Source organism: Scatophagus argus, chromosome 18 (assembly GCF_020382885.2).
Source record: "Scatophagus argus isolate fScaArg1 chromosome 18, fScaArg1.pri, whole genome shotgun sequence".
NCBI classification, from domain to species: domain Eukaryota; kingdom Metazoa; phylum Chordata; class Actinopteri; family Scatophagidae; genus Scatophagus; species Scatophagus argus.
In genome coordinates, this window is record NC_058510.1 from 2,892,054 (window position 1) to 2,914,642 (window position 22,589).

A 22,589-nucleotide genomic window follows, 5' to 3' on the forward strand; every position below is an offset into this window, starting at 1 on the left:
GCTCAGATAAAAGCCCCCTTTGTTGCACCAGGTTAGCTAAGAGATAAGAGAGACATGTTCACCCTCATACGAAGTACAATCACACTCATTCACTCATACACACTCAGAAACTCACAAAACCACGTGTAACACGTACTGAATACTGAGATAAAGTCAGTGCGGCCCCCTCATGTTCAATTTGACCTCTGACCCAATTGTTCCTCCGCGAGGGCTGAGGCTCATCTTTGAGCACTGGCGCACACATGCATGCTCCAGCATCCGTCCGTAGGAGCATCCCCATAGGCCCCTCACTCTCCGGGGAGAAGGGGACCTGGTGGTTCGTGACAATGACAGCAGCAGCAAATCAGCAAGGAATTTTGTGTCTGCCTTTACAAACCCCTCGTATACTGATACCAGCTCAGGAGGAAATGCGAGGAAATGTTAAATTTTCCCGACTTTTTCACTGTTAATGATGTCACAGGTTGAATGGAGGCAGGAAATGCATCTTGAAAGGAAAGGACAGCTAGAGACAGGCAGGAGGATGGAGGAGGAAGAAACATCAAGTACAAAGCGGAAAGATGCAAGGAAGCGAGTTGTGACTTCTTTTCCTGAGACCACTAAAGAAGAGGCAGTGAGGAACGGAGGGAGGAATAAACAACAAATGAGTTAATAATAACTGGGAGGAAGGATGAACAAGAAGGGAAGGATGACTGACTAAATATGAGGATGAAAGAAAGATATGGAAAGATGGTAAGATGACTAAAATTCAATAATGTATGCAATTTGACTGCTGCTCCATACAATACGTTTTAATTCCAGCCAAAATCCACATTTAGTGTTGGCGTTAAGCCTTACATGCCATTCAGTTGATGTCACCAGACTTCACCTATAGGGACATTCTGGCACCTTGGAGAACATGACTACACTGCTGCATTGCTTGGAGATGGAGTTTGCGTGTATTTGTGTGGTCTGTAAGCTGATTAACCAATGAATTAAATGCACCCCAAGTCATACTGCATCATATTTTGAGCGCTTGCTTTTATAAATAGTCATCTTGGACAAACACTCACACAGGCTCTCACACACTGTGAAATTCTATCTTCCCTTTCCCTGAGTCTTCCTGTCTTTGCCCTTCTCTGTCTGGCTCTCACTGCTGCTGGCTCAGTGAATCAGTGTCATGCATGACTCTACTCTGTTGTCTGTTTACTCCAGTACTTAGCATACAACTCCACATTTCAACTGCTTTCATGCCACTGCGACCATATTTTGAAGTCTATCTTCATTTGCCTCGCGGAACACCCTGCTGCTGCTGTAATTCGCCACTTGAAACTGTTGAGTAATTGCTCTGTAATTCAATTAGGTATGTGTTTTAAATGCTTTTTGTTGCAAATAGAGAGAATGACTACAGTATTAAATTTCCTTATTATGCTGCACTGGCCAATGACAGAGTTTTAATTAGATGCGTCCATTTTGCTAAAAATATCAGCACAGTGATACAGTGCTTTTGTGTTCAGACTGTTTTCATTGTATTATCCTGGACTTTTGGACCAGCATCCATTTACAGGTTGAGGTAGCTCTGCAACACAAAAACAGACAAAAGTCACATTAGGAGTTAAATCCTGGCCAACAGATATCCTCCAATATCAACACCAAGCGCTGTTGGACTGGAACACTAAATCTTTTGGACTGTACCAGTGCAGAGCATTTATGAGTCTGCATGACTGTACAGAAACTCCTTCCTCAGGACAGATTTCAAAAAGATTTAATTAACATTGTGAATGAACAAACCCTCTTTAGCTCCTCTGCACTATATGTAGCAAGAAGACATTGGATCTGTTGCTCTGTCAAATTACATTCCTCTCAAAGCTTGACCTTTATTGCTAATTGGTGGCTAAATGATTTGGAAGAAAGCAAATGGCAATTGGTGACCACCAGAGGTTCATCGGGGCCAGCGGTGCATACCCAGATTGCAGCAATAGACACAGTCCTCAACTGATGGACTCCACAAAGGGGTTGTGCTTGAGTCATAACAAATCAGCCTCTTCATTACTGTCCGTGTGCTGTCAGCTTCGTCAGGGCACTTCCCTGTTCTCTGTGATTAAAGAATCAGTTCAGGTCTGGGGAAATGAGACAAGCCATACGTTTATTTGGTGACCGGAAAAACCTTCCTTCCACAATTTACCCTATCTGAGGTTTAAATTTAGTCAGGCTTTATTGGCTTCCTGGGTCTCAGCGTGAGGTAGATAGGATGAAGTCAAGGCTACCGGACCTGTCAGTAAAAGTCTGGTCGATGCAGAGGCTTCAGGTGTCAATAGGAGATGCTATCCATACTCTTATGCGGACTCACCTTGAAGCAGTGGGCCATGGTGTGCCCGCTCTGAAATGGCTGTTGAGCACAGAAATTACTGCTGAGGAAAGTCATGCGCTCAGAATGTGGGGATTTGTGCAAAGCATCTCTAATTTACAATTCTTCATGTGGAAACAGACAACTTTTCTCCCCCAGTGTTTCCAAGTGGTCTGCTGACACAAAGACAGCTGGATTGCTTTCCATTTTCCTCAGAGTAGGAACAATAAACAACACAGGATAAAAGTGTGAGTTTATTCGTTCATTTAGTATGTAATGGAGACATGAAAGCAAATGAAAATGGTGCCAGGCAGCCAGCCTGACTGGATCACCAGTCAGCCTTCATTTTTCTCAGGAGATTTCATGCCTGGTGGCAGGCAAAACTGCAGTAAGTAAAAGCAAGATTTATAGAGAACCAGTGTAAACACGATCATGGTTCTGTATTCAGTGCATTGTGCAATCAGAATTTACTTCATAATGATACAATGAATCAAAAAACTTGATTTTTGCCAGTTAAAGCTACGGTTACAATACAAGCATACATTTTGACTAATGTGTTCAGTTGATATTCCATGTCTTGATTCTGTTCAACATGAACAAATAGAGACACCAGCATCACAAAAAGCATCACAAAGAGTATCACAAAGAACTGCATGTGTTCACAAGAGACCAAAACGCTTGTGCTTCTGCAAGCTGATGATGTTATCAACAAATTAATGTGTTCAAATAATACTACTGCTGCCGCCCATTAGTGAAAATTCTTCACCGTGGTTTCTGTTCCTGCGGGGCTTGATTCAGTACTCCATGTAGATGTCCAAACCTCCTTGTCCCCTCTCCTGTTATAGTACTTTCCAAAGCCACTTTAATTTAAGTCAAAGCTCTTAACCTTCTTTCGAAAATGCTTGAGGACACAGCTCCATCAAAGTCATTACAGAGCTTCCTATGGGTAGACAGGCTGCCTTTTTATGCCGCTGCTGTGATCCTGTAAAATTGTTAGTGTCCTGCAGAAATGTCTTTGTTGGGTTTTCACTGTCAGCGGCACAGACCGTTTATCCACAATACAGGACTTACCCACTCCTGACGAATGTTTTCCCACAGGCCCACTGCAGGATGAGGACTTGTATGACCCTGGGGTCAAGTCAGTGATTGTTAACCTGTTGTCACCTCTAACTCTGTCCGATATCAACGTTTGTCCTTTGATTGTTCATTCACAGATTTTTGTAGACACATTATCTTTGTAATTTGTCATCTTTGGCTTTACTCATCACCAGGTTCTGACCCTACAGCTAACGAATTCACATCGAGTCGCACAGATGAAGGCTGTTTAATAAAACATTACCACTTGAGGCTCACTCTCCCCTTACAAGTCATACCCTCATTTATTCATGAATTCATCCAATCATCTCCCCATTTCCCCAAACCATCCAGCTCCTCGGAAACTGTCCGTCAAGCGTCTTAGGGGAACTGGTTGGATGAGGGAGAAAAAGAGATAAAGACAGAGAGAGAGAGAGAGAGGAAGAAACACAGACACACTCTCAGGTGCACACACACACACACACACACACACACACAAAGGCTGTAGGATGATGTCATTGTCTGTTGGCCACCTGATGTTATACCCATAAGGACACTGGGCTTAGTGAAGCATTACAGATCTATGTTTCTAGAACAGGTGTGTGTGTGTATGTGTGTGTCAGGCTTGATTTTGGCCAGTGTTATGACAGTGGCAGTCACGGTGTCCTTGCCCCAGAAAACACTGATCAGTCCACTCCATTGTGTTTCTCCTTCTTTTATCCAGAAATGAGTAAATAAAGAATAACATCATAACACCCATCCTATCACATCCTTAGTGTGTGTTGTGTGTGTGCAGGTTCAGGGGCTTAGAGAAGTCAAAGAAAGTCAAAGCAGACAGGTCCTTGTGGGCTCATCAGGGACAGGACTGTTTTAACGTGATTGCAATCACACACTGAAAACACTGAGCACTTGAGGAACAGACCAACACCGTAAGAAAGAGAGAAACGGAGGGGAGGCAGATAGAGATGTTTGATAGTGATTCTCCAGCCTCGCTGAGTCTGCCACCGAATGGTTTGGTTTGAAAAGAGCCCATGAGAGGGGAGAGACTCAAGATGTGAAACAAGAGGCTGATTAGTGAAAGTGAAGGCAAGTGTTGCTACGCTCCCACACACACACACACACACACACACACACACACAGCACAAGTGTGAACACTTGATTGCTGCCAAACAGCATACAAGGTCATCGCTTTATTATCACCCTCCTCTTCTTGTCCTCTCAAGCTTTCTCTCATTCACACACACACACACACACACACACACATGCTCACATTGTTGTCCTCTTTCACACTTCGTCTCATCTTTTTTCTCTTTTCAACTTTTCCCACTTTTTAAATCTCTTTAATGGCACTCGTTTTCTGCTTGGTTAGTCTCCTCTCTACTGATTTTCTCACAGTAACAGTTTCTCACTGGTTTAGTTTCCACATAACATACACGTATATGTTTATTTGAGAGTAACAACTTCAGAAATAACTTCGTGCTTATTGATTTGTTTTTCTGTAGCCTGTCAATGGCTTTCATTTCCCGCCTTTATTTTGCACCTTTTTGTTCCCCTCTCTATAAAATCTGCCATTCTTCAGTGTTCTTCTCTCTTTCTCATTGTTTTCTCCATCCCTGTCTTTTTCTTGGCCTGTTTTTCCTCCCATTCCTTTTGTCTGTCATTTGCCGATTGCCGTTATGACTGACGTTAGCGCAGCATACTGTCAGACATCAAGGCTGGCGTTGCTGTTGGCGATGCAGTACTGGCTGCTTGTCAACAGTGAGCGTCTCCATGGCGGTTTGTTTGTTACGAGGAAGTGAGGCTTAATTCATATCCACTATCAGTGACATGACCTGTCCTGACCCTTCTCTCCAGCTCCATCTTTAGTAGATTGCTTTTTCTTCTGCTTCTCATTTTTGCTTGTCCCCAGTTGAGAAAATAATGCAGAATATTTTTCACTATGTTTTTAGATTATTTGTGTTCTCCTCCTTAAACAGATAGGTCAGTGGTCAGAGTCTGGCAACCTGCCTGAAGCTTTCAGGAATTCAGTCTCAGTATTGTAACAGTTTCAGATGAAAGACAGCATCAGGCTAATGTGCACCTCCCTGCCGCCCATATGTTTCATTCACATTCACATCTCACAAGACAAGAGCAAAAATTGTATTGTGCATATTGTGTTTTGGAATGAACAGGACATCCTTTAGCCTCCTGACAGCTTCTATGAACACGGTCCATTGCGTACAGAGCATCTTGAGTAGTGCCCATATTTTATTTGTGTGGTAACTGTGCAAATGAATGACATCTGTCATCTGGGACCTGTGACATCTGGAGCCTGACACCAGATAAGTGAGGGATGGTGACCTTCAACACTGCAGCTTTTTATAATTTGTCATATGAAAAGCGTGTTGCATGTCTCCTTTGTTGCCTCAATCTGTTCCTGTCTCCATAAACTCCATCACTCGGTTCCTCCAAGTCTCTTCCCCTCTCGTTTGTGTGTCTTTTCCTCTGTCACCCTCTGTTTCACACATTTATGTCTTATTGTTTGATAGCATATCTGTTTTTTTATCTCATGCTCGCCTCGGTAGGGATGACCAGTTCAAGCAGCAGGAAGTAATTACCACATTTAGAATGTGAGAATGCTGATGGAGCATGTGTCTGTTAGTGTGTGCGCGTACATTTCTCTGTGTGTGTGTGTGTGTGTGGTCTTCATGAGTATGTCACAGCTGACCAACAAGGCTAGTGCTGTCACTGGTCTGCAAAGAGACATCTGGTATTCCATCTGACAAGAAGAAGGAAAATATGTGTGTGTGTGTGTGTGTGTGTGTGTGTTTACCCATACTGTATGTGATTAAATGTTGCATGTGAGTCTGTGTGTGTCCCTACAGGTGATTAAAAGTATCCTTGTATACATACAAACCTGCAAGTCTGTCTGCCAATTTGTGGCTGAGTGCATGTTGTTACTAACACCAACTGTATATTCCTGCATATGCTCAGACTGTTGTATTTATGTATATAAATATATCTGTGTGTGTGTGTGTGTGTGCGTGTGTTCTTTACCGTGCAGTGTGTGATAAATGATGCCCTGGTTCAGCAGTTGGCGTTCTGCCTGAACCAACAAACTAATTAATTTCCGCAGATATCACGGGTATCAGGTAGATTGTGGAGTCGGATTCCAGAATAAAAGGGTGGGTGGCATTTTCAAAGGTGATAAAAAAAATGAGAAGTCATTTTCCTCGACACATTGCCAGTCCTGAAGTTCCTCCACACTTCATTTGAGAAGTTACAGTGCAGCAGAAAGGTTGAGGCGATATCAGTATCATAAGCTCAGCATACAACCGTATGCGATTCCTGTGGCATTGCCCCTGACAGGTTAATGGAACTGGTGCTTTAAAATTTAATAAAATATGTGTTTATGAACAATATGTAGAGAGGTATGGAGAGGTGAAAACGCAAAGTACTGTCCTCGCTTGGCTGTACTCCGAGAACACGGACTTGACAGGGTCATTCAGTAGAAATAGAAAGAAGAAAGCATGAATGACTCCGTGCACTGTAGAAACCAGCTTCATTCAGATAAACCTGTTTAAGTGACCTTAAATGAATAGCAGAGAACTTTGCCAGAACACAAAAATACTGGTTTTATACTTAATGAACACACAGTCTGACATTTATGACACTTTGGCGTGTGTGCGTGCAGGTGTGCTGTGGAACCTGTCGTCATGTGATGCTCTGAAGATGCCAATCATCCAGGACGCCCTGGCCGTTCTGACCAACAGCGTCATCATACCCCACTCCAACTGGGACTCCTCCCCCAATCACCATGATGACCGCAAGCTCCACCTTCATACCTCCCAGGTGCTGCGCAATGCTACAGGCTGCCTCAGGTAAGAAAGGCTTTTTATCGATTTAATGATTTGTTGTTTAATTTATCGATTGTTATAGAAAATGTTTTTCTTGTACAACATTACAATGAGTTTGAGTTAAATGAACCTAATCACTGTACGTCATAGCATCTCTTCACCTGAACTGGAGAATCAGTGTTTTGAACTAAAAGTAAACTAACTAAAGTGATTTACAGCAACAATCTGTAATGTTAGTTGAAACCAGTGCAGAGCTTACAGAGCACCGCAGTGTTTGGTCTCTATGTGCAAGGTGTATTTTTTAATAAGCTGTGGCTTATCCATGCTCTGACCTGGCACAGCTGTCTTTGTGATCAGCCTGCACAGATTTGATTGGCTAAGCGGCATCACATGAGACGATTTGAAAGGCATGCAATTGGCCTGGGTTTGGTGCTGCACTTAAAATCAAAACCCTCCGTTAGGATTTAATCATTCTCAATAATTTATGACCTACAGGTCATCCAGACGGACAGACGGAGACATCTCGCTCTGTAGTCAGATACAGCACATGCCGTATAGTCCTACTGTGTGTGTTTCCACTTTCTTTCTTATCCCTTGGCGAAACAGTGTATAGATCAAACTGTCATGTTATTGATTTCCTGCAAACATTCAGTAGTAGGATGGATAATTCACCATGGTTTCATTAAGCGCAACGGTGTCTCTGAGCTGTGCGTGATTCATAAAATAATACCTGCTGAGATTTATTATGAGGAGACGCTTTTGTTGTGAGAACAAATCTTGTGGCTTTGCTACTGTGAGATTTTAGATGCATATAATGACAAACAGTCGTTTCCCTCTCACTCATTCACGCTGTCTCTCTCCATATTACACTAACTTGTGCTGGTAACCATGGCAACAATTACCCCCAGTTGTATGAGCCCTTTGTGTGTCATGACGTTGTGTTTGGTGCATTGTGCTGATAAAATATGTTCCCTAGCTGCTAAAGCTTGAAACAATGAAGGGCAACTTGCAGCTTTATGTTGATTCAAGGTTTCTGTGGGTGTTTAAAAGTCTTGAAAAGATGACTATGCAGTAATCAGAGATTTAGGTCTTATCATGTCTTAAAACACTTAATCACACAACAAAACTCAGACTAATTTGTGAGCTAAGGTGGTGTTACCTCTTATCAACAGAATAGCTTCTTCAAGAGGCAATGCAGATTAGTTAAAATTAAAAGTTAAAGTTTTCAGTGTTTACACGTTTCAGTTGAAACTACATTGAAATTTACTTTCCTGTGGCAGGAAGTTAGTGAGACTAAGAAGACTTACTTTATGGATTTGATTATTAAACTGACAGACTGAATGTTAACATTGTGATATTTGTTTTTCAGTTTCATGTTATTTGTAAAAATGTGATTTTTTTTTCAGGCACATTATTGTCATCAATGTGTATTTGATGCACTACAACACATTTTTAAAAAGTTGATGCAATTCAGTGTTACTAAATTAAACAATTCTGGTGTAATTCATGTGCTAATTTTGAGGCTGAATGAACTTTTCATGTAGGCTCTAACTAACACATTTTATTGTATGTGATTGAGTCTGATCTTCAGCTTCTGATGATCACAGAAAAATCAGTTTGCGTTTAACAATTTTCCGTGTAGTTTAACTTTGTTTCACATTTGAAAATGAGCGATGAGGCCAAAAATCCACTTGTGCATAACAATATCCCCTGCACAAGCACACATCTCTATACTGTATATGCTACAGTAATGATTTTCAAGGGTTTGACTTGTGTGTCGTTAGCATGAAAAGGGGGCTCTGGTCCCCGATCCCATAAACAACATTTGTTCATCTGTGTACACACACACTCACACCAACTCCTCAGAGAGCTGGGATGATTTAGAAATGTCCACTTGGCCGTCTCTCTTTGAGCTGTATACTCAATCAACCACCAGCAGCCTCTGGATTAAACCTCACCCCACTCGCTTTGCAGAGCTCCCCTCAAGCTGTTTCCAGCTGTTATCTCCAGCTATTGAATGTCTCTCAAAGCCATTTTGAAGATGTTACAAACAGGTTTTTGGGATGTATTCACATCATTTTGTGTGTAAGGTGCTACACTGTGTGTGTATGTGTGTGTGTGTGTCAACATACCTAAGCAAAGTGGTCCAGTTGCTCCAGCCGTTGTTCCATTTGTGATAACTTTAAATGTGAATACTAGCTTCCATAACTGTGGTCTTCCAATAATATCTAAATTGTGTAGTCACAAATCTAGCTGAAATATTTGCATACTTTTAGCTGTGAATGCAATGGCGCTTTTCATCTGCATCAGTTGTTATTCACTTCATTTCAACAAGTAAGAGTATCTCAAACATAATTGCACCACAGCACTTGCTGCACTAATGATGTAACCACTGCGTTGTAAAGTGCAGCACTTAATCTAAATCTGAACTACCTTTTGCCATATCGGGTGTATTGCTTGGAGGCCGTGAGAGACAGCGTAGCATAAATAAGCGTTTGGAGGATAAAATCCAGCAAAGTTTCTTTGTTGTCTTAAACGTCTTCTGCTTTTGTTGTCTGCGTTCAAAAGGAAGAGCACATGAGGTACCATGGGGGCCTGTGGTACAGGACCGGATGATTATACACAATAACTCAATATCAGAAACACCTGTACAAATCTAATTCACTCCACTAATAGCTTTGTATTTGCAATAAATATTGCACTGGGGAAACTGATAACGTCATTTTGTTTTGCCGGCATCAGGCAGAGTCGGAGTAGGGCTAAATTAACCATGGGATTTTTTTTTAGGCTGCTTTGCATTATTGCATTTGCATTTAGCTTGTGTTATATTTTGTCCAGCTGTGTGCAGATTGAGATGACTACACTTTGAGACTGAGAGGATTGTCCAATAGGTCATTAACACAAAAATATCAGAAGAACATCTTTGTTTAGAGAGAATCATTATTGGATTTACAAGAAAAATTATGGGTGTACACTACTGGGTGCTTGAAAGAGTACAGAATATCAGTTGTTGCTATTATGAAGTTATTCTTCTGTGTAATATCTATTAAAATTGATTCACATTTGCAGTTGGAAGAGGGAGCAGCTTGTGCATCTGAGATAATGACTTTTGTGTCTTAAAGCTGCAGTTATACAAATAATAAATAAATCACAAATGACACACAGTCAGTGTTTGGCCCATTTTTGGCAATGGCTAAATGTTCTGTTTATGACACCAGAAAAGAGGAGGTGAATCTAAACGTTGGTTCAGGGTTAAAAGCTGACTTCTGTATGTGTTGATGCAGCCTGGTTTGCTGTTGAGTTGTCACTTTTTAAGTCTGAAATAGCCGAAAAGCCAAGTGTTCAGTGTCATAAGACTTCACTTAAATGCTTCAGTGACGTTTAATATGGGAATCAGAACATTTGTGGGGTTTCTTCGTGTCATGAGGTACTGCCCTAAACTTTTACTTTTACACACTTTTGTGTGGAAACACAAGTTTATTATTTCCTAACTCAGTAAGGTGTTTATAGGATTTAGTGTGTGTGTGTGTGTATCTGAAGATGCTGGGGAAGACAAATGATGCTGTCAGTGATGTGCTGCACACTGTGATGTTACAGATCGAATTGTAAAGGCTTGTATAAAAGAGAGGGAGGACAGAAGGGAAGGAAACCGAAAACTGGAAAGATTAGAACAGAGAGAATGCAGAAGTGGCGAACAATGAGGAGGAGAGGCTAACAGGATCTCGAAGAATGTAGCTGAGACACTCAGAGTAATGAAGGTGTTGGTGCTGCTCTCCGGGGTTGTTTTCGATCTCTCTATCTGTTCTGGGGGGTTAAAGTGACACAAGGCCACAATGTTCAGGTCCCAGGGTGGCACAGCTCAATTTCAGACCTCTCACCTCTCTCATTATCCCCTCGCTGCATGTGCGTCTGTATGAGGCACAGCCGTGTGTACTTTGTTCATCTATGTCGATGTGTTTGTGTGTCTGTATGTGTGTTTGTGGCTATGTGCAAGCTCCTATATGGGCGTGTGTGTGTGTGTGTGAATCAATCTTAGGGATCACATCCGGCATGGGGGAGTTGGGTGATAGGCATGAACTGGTTTCAGGGCATCAGGTGTTTTTGATGAATGGTGTGTGTGTCTGGGTGTGTGTGTGAGACCCATATGTCTCTTAATGAGGTGGTAGGCATTAAGGGCCCTGCCTGCTCTCTTGCTCTCTCAGGTCTTGTTTCCATCATTTTGGGGACGTTACATAGACTTCCGTTCATTTCCTGGAGATTTAACCACCACTTAGTCATAATAATAAACATTACTTTCCTAATCCCAACCCTGACTTTAACTTAACCCCAAGGCAAGTCTTCTAATAACTGAACAGATTTTAGTCCTCACAGCCACAGGAATATGCATCCACACACACACACACACACACACACACACACGCACGCACGCATTGACTTTAGTCACTTTTGGAGACATAACATACATCAAAAACAGAACAGCTTTTTATCAATTGGGCACATGGCTTTTGTCCCCATATGGACAGTCCATCTCCAATTAACTAGTCTTTAGAAGCACACGCACACGCGCGCACACGCGCACACACACACACACACACACACACACACACACACCGTGTTATCAGGCTAGGCACAAGGTCTCCTGTGGAGGGATTTCCATTTCCTCTCTTCAGGGGCTGGTTGCATCCCTCCAGGTTGTTGGTTTACAGCCAAGCAGAAATAACCTGCTGCCTCCTCGCTGTACACACTTTGTGTGTGTGTGTGTGTGTGTGTGTGTGTGTGTGTTTTCTTCAGGATCCCACACTCATAAAAACGTTGAATTTGTTTCTCTTCAGTGACCCACAGATGTGGGAGAGCAGTAGGATGACTTATTAGATGAATTAAGGATAACGAGTGTCTCGTCAAGAATAAGTTTGCTTCCATATTTATTTCATTTTTATTAAGTGGTTTTATGCATGTTTGTGTGTCATCTGGTGATGACCCTCACACACAAACAGCAGAGCTACCACACACCAGCTGTTGGAGACAAAGTCATTTGTTCGTTGAGCAACATGAGAGAGCCTTCTGTTTGAGAGCCACTCACGTTCACATCTTTCCTCTACGTGCTGCATGAATGGAAAACAGCTAAAACTGCAGCGTAGATCATCGACATGTGATCTGATTGGAGACTCTCAGCTAATTTCTTGAGGTACACTGCTGCAACCTGGGAAGTAAAATCAATGCCAAATGAAAAATGCATAAGCTGTCTGGTATTTTTTTAACAGTATGATTGGTGAAAAGTTCAGCTTTGCTTGACTTTAATGACTTCCAGTTCAGCTTCTGCAGAAATCAGGACAAAACTTGTTAGCGAAGCTTTTCTCATATATGTGTGGACGCTACTTTTCAGAACATGTGAATGACACTGCTCTAAGTAATAAACTTTAATGCCTTTCATACAACAGTTTAAACATTACTGATGTAATGGTATTGTAAAAAGTGGACAAACATACGAACAGTGTATCTACTTTTTGCATTGCGATGCCACCAGTAATTACACAGGAACATTTTCTTTTTGGTGTAGTTGTGGCTGCGCTAGTCATTTCACATTGATTGGAAACTGCGTACAGAAGCAGCTCATAATGTTTTCAGTGAGAAGAGACTTGACTTATACAAAGCAGAACACAGCCTTATTCAAACAGATTTATCGGTCAGTCGAAGCAGATAGTTCTTAGCCTGAAGGTTCGATGATGAAAACGTTCGACAGGTTGGCAGACTGGAAGATAAGTGGAGGAATTAGGTGAGAGGTGACATGCGAAGTCCCTAAAGCGACGCATGTCACTAAGTAATTTCTTCATTATTTTTCTGTGAATTTTGTGCCTTTAGTTCTTACAGTTCTTACATAACACAGTTTCTGGAAGTTAGCCAAGGCTACAATCTGAAAAGTGCGATTTGACAAGGTGTCTTATCTTTTTCTCTCAGCTCTGCTACATCTCATAGTAGTTGAACTGAACTGTCCTATTGATGCACTGAATTCAGTCAACTCTTTTCCAGTTCCTTCACTCCCTGATTTCTGTTGCCGTTCCAAAAAAAGGGGCGTCTTTGTGTCTTTCTGAACTTTTGAGGACGCTCGCCCAGCAGCGCTCCAATAAATATTTTAATTTGTTTTTAATTTGTTTTCCTGAAAGAGGGCTCATGCCACAACACTGCCACACTTCTCTGCAAGTGTGCTTCCAAAATTTCCCATAAGAATAAGCCAAATGTTGTTTATCACCCTTCAGGAATACAGAAATAACTGAATATCAAAACTTTACCATTCCCAGGATTAGTACATGATGTATTTTTTAAATCAAAGTCGTGAAACCTTGCTCTTTATCACAGCGTTGATGCTTTGCTGTTACTCAGCTGCAGATAAACTAACAATGTTAAATTCTGTTTAATCAAGTTCTGTGTCTTTTTGCTCAGTAGGTAATCATTTAATGCTTCAGGCTAATGACTTCGACTTAATGAGGAGTGACATCAGATAGGAAGAAGTGTAAACCTGTAATGGAGTCGTTAAATAGTCGAGATTACCCGTTTCATTTGAAGGCGTTCACAGGCGCACATACACACACACACACACACACCATCATGTAGGTGCTCACATGCCCACCTGTTTTTGGAATTCATGCACACACACATTGCTTTAAAATGTCACCTCCCATGAGGTGACATTACACATACACCGTCTGAGCTGCTCTTCCTCTCTCTCTTTCTGCGCGATAACCATATGCACAGATTATTTCACCAGGGTTCATGAATCCCTTATGTCAGAGTGAGGACATACAAGCTAGCATTATCTAAGTATTCCGTGATGCAACACGGAAAGATATGAGAATGCATGAGGACACACCCAAGAAAAAATAAAAAATAAAAAAGTGAGCAGGCTATTTTCTGCATAAGAAATCCTGGCCTCAGTGTGTTAGTCGGTTTCCAGCACAGAAGGAAAGGCGTGCAAAAAGGCACAATATTTCATGCTTCATTACAGAACCAACAGACTAACAAGCGCATGTGCACAGGCAGCAAGCACACACACACACACACACACACACACATAATCTGTCTAGCATGTACACTAAAACACGCACTCGTGGCAGTGTTCATCTCCAGTCCATGGGCAGCTGCGAGCAGGCTGGTCTGGACAGACGGCCCTGGAAACGACACAAGCTATTAAGCAGTACATAACAGGCAGCCAGCGTAGTTATGGACATAACATAAAGTCAAGGCAGGTGAAATTTATTTATGAAGCACATTGAAAAACAGCCCACGTTGACCGAAGTGTTGCACATATCGTAGCAGGCAACTATATAACAAAATCACAAACACATGAAACATGTGCATAAATATCAAGGCTCACTGGCACAAATAAGCAACACGGGGGCACAAAATCAGCCACTTCAGGAGGATTTAAATGTGAGGGAATAAAAATAAGCCTGGACTTAGACTCTTAGCAAAGAGTCAGTGAAGTGGGCAGCTCTGAATGCTGTTCCACAGTCCAGGGCCTGCAGCAGCAAAGAGCACCAACACTCCTGAGCTTCCGTTTAGATCACCAGCAGGCCTGTGATGTATTAAGGAGCCTGTCCGTTTAGCATTTTATAAACAATGAAGATAACATTAATATTAATTCAGAACAATACTGCCAGTGGAGAGATGCCAGAATTATAATGAAATGTTTCCTCTTCCAGGCACCTGTCAGTAGCCTCACTGTGGTGATCTGGGCCAGTTGGTGTTTTACAACATCAGAATAATTTTCATTTATAGGTATTTAAAAGATTGTACAGGAATTTGCATGGCATGTCAGTAACTGCAACCGTGTTGCTAACAAGCTGTAGAGAAAAGGAGGCCCTGAATGTACTGAAAGTGCATAGACATCCCAGAAATCCTTTACAGTGTCCCGGAGCGTTAAAGCGTACACACTTGATTTGCATTTAACAATTATCAGTAGATTAGGAATGAATTAAAACCAGTTTAGTATATTCCAGTCAGACAGTTTGAGCTTTCGTGTATTTTGCAAGGCCTCAAACTGCCCTTCAGTGACTCTCTTTATCCACAAAAATCTGTGTGACAGTTGTTAGCTGAGAAGATTTACAACAGAGAAAAATTAGATGTCGATGAACGAGCCTTGAAGTCCCTCAGTTTTAGTCAAGAGCTTCAAATTCTGTTTTGAGTGTGTGGAACTGATGATGAATGACATTTTCATTCACTCAGTCTGTATTAAGAGCGTACATCAGTGAAGGCTAAGTTCTCCCAGTTAAACAGATGTTGCACATCCATGTGCCTCCGCCTGCACCCATGATGATGCATCAGGTAGGAAAACTTGATGTGAATCTCAGTAGAAGTCAGTATTTCCAAGGCTGACCATCAAAGCAATAAATAATCCACCTTCTCACACCCACCCACCTGCTGTCGTTGGTGCTTAGACATTAGTCAAGGTGAAGTGTTTCCACTGTTCTGTTATTTTGTATCGACTCGACAGAGAATTGTGTCTCTGCTAAGCAGGCTTTCCATTGCGCGCTTGTTTGCCCATTAGCATTCAAAGCGGGTAAAAATGACTTGACCTTCTCTTGGAGCAGAGAGCCGTGAACGTGAAGTTTTAATTGAGTTCCTGTGTCTTCCTCTGTCTCTCTCTTTTCCTTCTTTCTCATCAGTACAATAAATGATTGACCCCATCTCATAGACTGGTGAAGCAGCTGTGATCTCTTTATTATGCCTCCGTGATGGATGAACTTATTCATTCACGCCACTGCATGCTCATTCTCACCTCTGTTACAGCTTTTCTGACATTTCGCCTTTACAGAAAGATGTTTAAGATGTTACCAAACTTGAATAACTACTTAACTACTTAAATATTTGGATTTCCTGCTGTCTGTTTAGGCAGCTATCTGCACCCATTGGAAAGGCAGTGTAATGGAGGTTCATTGCAACACTTAGTTAAATATAGAGACCTATAAACATAAAACCCATGGGTTTATATTCACACACAGCTGCTGTTTATGCCACATAATATCAGTGAAAATGACAGGAAAACATCAGTGATAAATTGATCTATTCTTAGTGAGAAGAAGCACAGAAATTAATCATGCTGTTATGAAATCACGATCAGCTGTTCATGCTCGCCAATGGGGACTGTGGAACAGAGGATGTACTGTAGTAAATATTTTTTTAAAGTTGCTCAATTTTGACAGCTTTATCTTTTTTTTTTTTTATCAGAGCGATTTTTGGATGTGTGAACAATTTCGCCCCAGCTGTATTTTGTCTGTCCTTATGAGACAAAAAGGAAAATGATGATAGAATGACTCCAGGGGATCAGCAAATGCTAAGTGATGCTACAGCACAATGCCACTTTGAGAAGGGAATGCATTTTCTAAATGCCCTTCGAATTGAAATAAAAACACAAACTGTTCCGAAAAGGTGAAACACAAGTTGAAGCAAAACCAAACCAGCAATCATTGATCATTATTTCTGCACGAATCAGTGAAAGGAATTCTAATGTGATGCGGATATTGTAATTTTCATATGAGCACTCGTATGAGTTTTGTAAGGCTGCATGTCTGCTCTGCTGGTTGTGGCTTTAACATTGATTTGGACTAAAAGCTGTCTACAACATGATACACGCTCTGTGCTCACTGAGAAACATCTCTTGCTTGTAGATTTCAGCGAATGCTGTATTTGAGCTGAGGGAATTTATGAAGCTGCATCTGTAAAATGAACTTCTTGTGTCTTGAATGTCTGTTATTTTGCCTCCATAGCACCATGTAAAGTTAATAGTGTATGTCAGAATAATCTCTTCCTCTAGTCAGCTGACCTGTTTCTCTTTTTTACAGCTCACAATTTATTGGTAGCAACACTTGTACCAGTCAACTTCCTGTCTGTGAACCAGCTGAACTTTGTGTTCATGTAAAGTGTATGCTTTACGTCGTGCCAGTTTTGAAGTAACCTAAACATTCAGTTGTGTCTATTCATTTATTCATTATGCAATGAATAAATGTTATAATAAATGTTATGTATTATTACAGGTAAAATTATAATTTATTTGTATGTTTTGGTAAAAGTATTAGTTCCAATGTGGATTTGTAAGGGAAACACATTGTTCAGTCTAAGTCAGGCTCCACACCTCAGTTTCATATTTACTTTATCGACAGAGGCAGGTGAGTCACTGTCTGCCGCTGAGTGTGTCTGTATCACAGACAGCTCCATGCTAAAACCCAAACAAATCCAACCCAACGCCACCCACCTCTACCTGCACTTCAATTAAATTTGAATTCATTATTTCTGTGCATCACATTGGCAAAGCTACAAATGATAACTGGAACAATATTGTCAAATTATCAAAGCAGCGTTGGTGTGAGTGTTGGCTGTGAACTTCAGGCACCGACTGTCTGACGAAAGCGGCTTTTTTTTCTCCCCCCCCCTTTTTGGACTCAAGTCAAGTGCTTTAGATTGAAGCGAGCCTTCGGGGCATAGATTGAGATGTATCCAGAATTTTAATGTTCCCTTTTCAATTGTTTAGTTTAGGGCTGAGCTGCCAGGTTCTCCCGGTGTGTCTCTCACTCTCTCTCTCTGCCTCATTCCTCTCCCTACCAGCTTTCTTTTTTCTTTCATCCTTCTTCCTGTCTTATCTTCCCTTCTCACTAACTCGCTTTCTTTCTCTATTTGTTTTCCTCTTTCTATTTGGCAAACACAGAGACAGACACACACATACTCTGACTAGTGTTGTGTGTGTGTGTGCACTTTGCAGGAACGTTAGCTCGGCAGGTGAGGAGGCGAGACGACGGATGAGGGAGTGTGACGGCCTGACAGATGCTCTGCTCTACGTCATCCAGACCTCTCTGGGCAGCAGCGAGATCGACAGCAAGGTGTGTGTGTGTGTGTGTGTGACACTGAATATCTCAACTTGTGCTTATGTAATCTGTGCGACCGTGCCTGCATAAATGCATTCATTCATGCTCTTGTATGTGTGTCCATTTCCATCCACCGCACTTCTTTTAAAAACACACAAGGAAAGATTGTCATCATCGTCAGTGAAAATGGGATTTCACACTAGATTGTGAACTTGGGCTGTAAGAGAGAAAGCACCTCATTCATTCTATGGTAGACACACTGAAAAGAACAAATGGTGAAATGTTCTCATTGCATGGAAGGTGAGAAATAAAAACACAACAATGGGTGAACCTCATTTCGCAGCCACGAGGAAGAATAATGTTAGTTTTCAAGGAGAGTGCAGTTCATCAACATGTTTTATTTAGGGCTAATTAATGCTCTTAAATTCAAAGTGTTGCGGCACATTTTGCTGCCAGTTTAGCTCTGCCAGTAGTTCAAGCTGAGTGGGTTTATGCTCACTTTGTGTTTTCATGCATGAGGACATGTTCATGTTTTGTGTTCATGACACAGTATGTGGGGGCCAGTCAATACTACGTAAGCAGTGTTGTGGATGGCTGACTTCTCAAGGTCTCACTGTCTCCCGGCTTCTCTTCTCTTATAAATGGCCATCCTTAATCACTGTTTAAGTGCCCACCCCTCTACACTGTCTGACTGCAGTCCCTGCAGGACGACTGCTGAAAGGCTGAAAGGCTGACTGGCAGGTGAACCAGAAAGTGGTGACAGTCGAAATAGCGATGCACATTAGCCACATGTACATTTTGTACTTTTTTTTGTTGTCTTTTCTTCTTCTTTTTTGCACAGACTCCCGCCTCTTCACACTGTCTGCTCCTCGGCTTGTGCAGCTGGCACACTCATCTGTCTGGCCTATCGTTAGAAATACTAGAAAACAGATAAGTCAAGTCAATAGCCAAAAATCACTAATCACAAACCCTCAGAGGGCTTTACAATTTGTGCAGCATAACACACCCTCTGTCCTTCAAGTGAGGAAAAACTGCCAAAACAAAGCCTTTAACAGAGAAAAATGGACCTCGGAGGAGGGATCCCTCACAGACAGACGTGCAATAGATGTCATGTGTAAAATATAAAATATAAGTGAAAAATGTGGATCCAGGGGGTCGGGTGAGCAGCTTTAAGGGGCTGAGCATGAACATCATTTTGTTCATGTCCTGATGCAGATTATGGTTAAGAAGACATATTCATAAGATGATTTTCAGAAAACAAGAAACTATAAAATATTAAGAAACATCAACTGAGGTTGTTGAAGCCACATTATAACTGATTAGCGAACCAGTTGGCATGTCCATGTGCCCTCTCAAAAACTCTCCAGTTGCCATCAGTCGCTTGTGTTTTGATCATCGTCTCAGCAGTCTCAGCTCTCTCCCCTTTTGCCTTTCATGTTCACAAATTCAGACCGAAATGCACAAGATCAGAGAAGCACTCGCTATATGTAATGTGATAATTCTGTTTTATCCTTGATTGTCTCATTAAAGACAGTCCACAGATTACTGCTATTATGCTTGAAGGAGCTGCACGGATGTGCTGAAGCTTTAGAGACATTTAAATAGGATTCCCTGTATGTACTGGCCCGCAGAGTCAATTAACTTAACTGATACAGTAATTAAAATGATGGTGCAAGACCTAATAGACTAAGCACATTATTCTTCTCACACAACCTGTGTAATGCCGACATTTCATAGATTATATGATTGACATTTAAGAGCTTGCATTAAATGTGGTTGCCACTACAAGGAGAATTTTACTGTGAGTCTATTAACACGCCGTGTCCCAGCAGAGTGCAAGGGACGAGCAGGTTCTCCAACGGGGACAAGGTCACACACACCAAACATTAGCTGTTTCATTGTAGATTCTTATGCAATTTCAAGAGTAGAATTTCTGTTGTGGGCGGCACGGTGGTGCAGTTTGCATGTTCTCCCTGTGCCTGCGTGGGTTTTCTCCGGGTACTCCGGCTTCCTCCCACAATACCAAAAACATGCACATTAGGTTAATTGGCAACTCTACATTGTCCCTAGGTGTGAGTGTGAGGGTGTGTGGTTGTCTGTCTGTCTCAGCTCTACCACTGGCTGGCGACCAGTCCAGGGTGTACCCTGCCTCTCACCCGTAGTCAGCTGGGATAGGCTCCAGCTCCCCCGCGACCCTGACGGATAAGCGGTATAGAAAATGGATGGATGGATGGAATTTCTGTTGTTGGACTGTGACAGTAACTGACCCCAACTGCTGACTTCCTGTGGAGATTACAAGCACCTTGTTCTTGCTCCCCAAACCATGAAGGTGCAGAGCACAGGGCGCTGACTAAATGTGAAAGAACAGATCGAAATATGAAATGTCAAAGTAAATTGTAAATAAAATGTAACTTGTCCTTCTTCATTCTATAATAGCATATGAATAGAATTTCAGACATGGCTGCGGCTCGCTGGAGTGAGACATTGTTTTTGTTTGTTGCATCTCTTGAGGCTGTTCAATTACACTCCTTAGTTGTTTTTTCGTAAACCAACGGTCAGACAGAGAGAAGATTGATGATTTGTCTTTGTTAATTTCCACTCTGTTGACTCCATGACTCCCCTTTCTCTGTGACGCTAAACACACACACACACACACACACACACACACACACACACACACTATGATAACATACGCTGTAAGGATTTGTGTGCTCTTGTTCAGACACACACTCACATGCTCTTCAGCTGGCGGCTTTGCTTCTAAACTTGGTGTTTAATGGGCTGTGACACAGCATATCAGGCTTGTCATTTTTCCTCATTTACCTGAGTTTCTTCTAATCTCATTTCAAAGTCAGAGCTAACAAAATGCAGAAGCACATTACCTATGAGATTATCTTTCTTTTCTTCTCTCTGTCTCTCGCTCTTTCCGTCTCGTGGGTGGGGGGTGGAAGGGTGAAGGAGTGAACGTGTGAGAGTGGGTGGTTTTTATTAGTGTGCTTTGACTTTGAGTTTATGCCGTGTTTTCAAGCGATATGTTTCATTAAATGGCATCAAACACAAATCTCCCACCTCAACTTCCTCACTTAATATATCATTTACATGTCTCTTTTATTCATCTCCTCTTCCTTCTCCCCACTCCTCTCTTCCTCACCACCTCACTTCATCTCTCATCTCTCCCGACAATCGTCATCTCCAGACGGTAGAGAACTGCGTTTGCATACTGAGGAACCTGTCGTACCGTTTGGCTGCCGAGACATCTCACGGCCAGCAGGGGGGGTTGGAGGAGCTGGACGGCCTGCTTTGTGATGCCAACGGCCGCGACAGTGAGAGCTCCGGCTGCTGGGGCAAGAAGAAGAAGAAAAAGAAGGGAGCTGATCAGGTAAGGACAGAGATGGTAGGAGATGATGTTGGCAAAGAAATGATGGGGATATGAGTGGATGGAATGGATGCAGTGGGTGAAAACTGCGGTGATGATAGCGGTGGACAAGTCTGAAGTCTCCCTCTCCTGTGGGCCCCATGAGATAATCTGCACTCATTGTGCTCCTCTGCTTATTTATTCAGGCTTTTACTTTCATTTGTGCCCTCCCTGTATGAACATTCATTGGTGCAAAAAGAAAGTACACAGCTTTCATGATGATGCAGGGACACAGTGTGGTGTGGTTGAGTGTGGTAAATAATGGAAAACAGGGATGAAAATCACAGATCACAGAGTGTTCTGCAAGCTGAGTTGAAAAGCATTGGCGACTTTAATAATGGATTGACTCATAAGCCAATTTTTTGTTGCTTTTTTAAATCACATTCATTATCTCATTCATTGTCTCTCCAGGCTAATGCAACACTGTGTCCCTTTCAGTTCCCCCAGTGGACGGTGTGTATCTACCTAAAACACCTGACACAAATGCAGTTTCTATTTATGAGTTCAGTTTCTTGGTACACGTTGAAGGGTAGACAGTAAGGCAGACGGAGCTGGATGCAGCAGGAAGAACAGGCACACAGAGACTGCAAAGAGAAGGAGCCAAGAGACTGGGTGGGAGACAGTCAGAGGGAAATAATGTCGGGTAAGTGGGAGAGAGGCGGGAGACACACACAGTCAGACTGTAATGTAGTCTCCTTAATCATTTATTAAAGGTTCAGACGGCAAGGCCAAGGAGCAGCGCGGCCGCCTGAACTGGACCTAAACACTCCCAGTGGTGTACTGGTCAGCTGTCAGGAATATTCCACCGATTTCTGCTTTGTTTCAGGATGCTGGACTGTCTCTTGAAATTTCCTCATACAATTTTAGAAACGGCACGAGTGAAATTTTAATGCCAGTACGTGTGTTTTTAAAGTGTTTTTCAAAGCGGACATGTTTCACCTTGTTGCCCTTGAACCACAGCAAAGATGGCATAGCATCAGTGGTTGGTATCCAGCTGTCTGTCCAGATAACTTATCAAACAGGACAGCTGCAGCTCAGCAACACGATCAGATGGAGCCTCGGCCGCAGTAAAGCTTCAGTGTTGCCCG

The 22,589-nt window shown here is 42.1% G+C and overlaps 1 protein-coding gene across 9 annotated transcripts in view; it reads left to right on the plus strand.

Annotated features, from left to right (window-relative positions):
* ctnnd2a (catenin (cadherin-associated protein), delta 2a) overlaps nt 1-22,589 on the plus strand; it is a 222,589-nt gene that overhangs the window by 165,528 nt on the left and 34,472 nt on the right. For all 9 annotated transcript variants that reach the window (XR_006841506.1, XR_006841504.1, XR_006841505.1 and 6 more), the window contains 3 exons: nt 7,071-7,257; nt 17,984-18,101; nt 21,283-21,465. Coding sequence is in view for 6 of the 9 variants with exons in the window: in XM_046372048.1 (XP_046228004.1) it covers nt 7,071-7,257; nt 17,984-18,101; nt 21,283-21,465 (488 nt within the window). In the remaining 3 variants the exon portion in view is untranslated. The remainder of the gene's footprint in view (nt 1-7,070; nt 7,258-17,983; nt 18,102-21,282; nt 21,466-22,589) is intronic.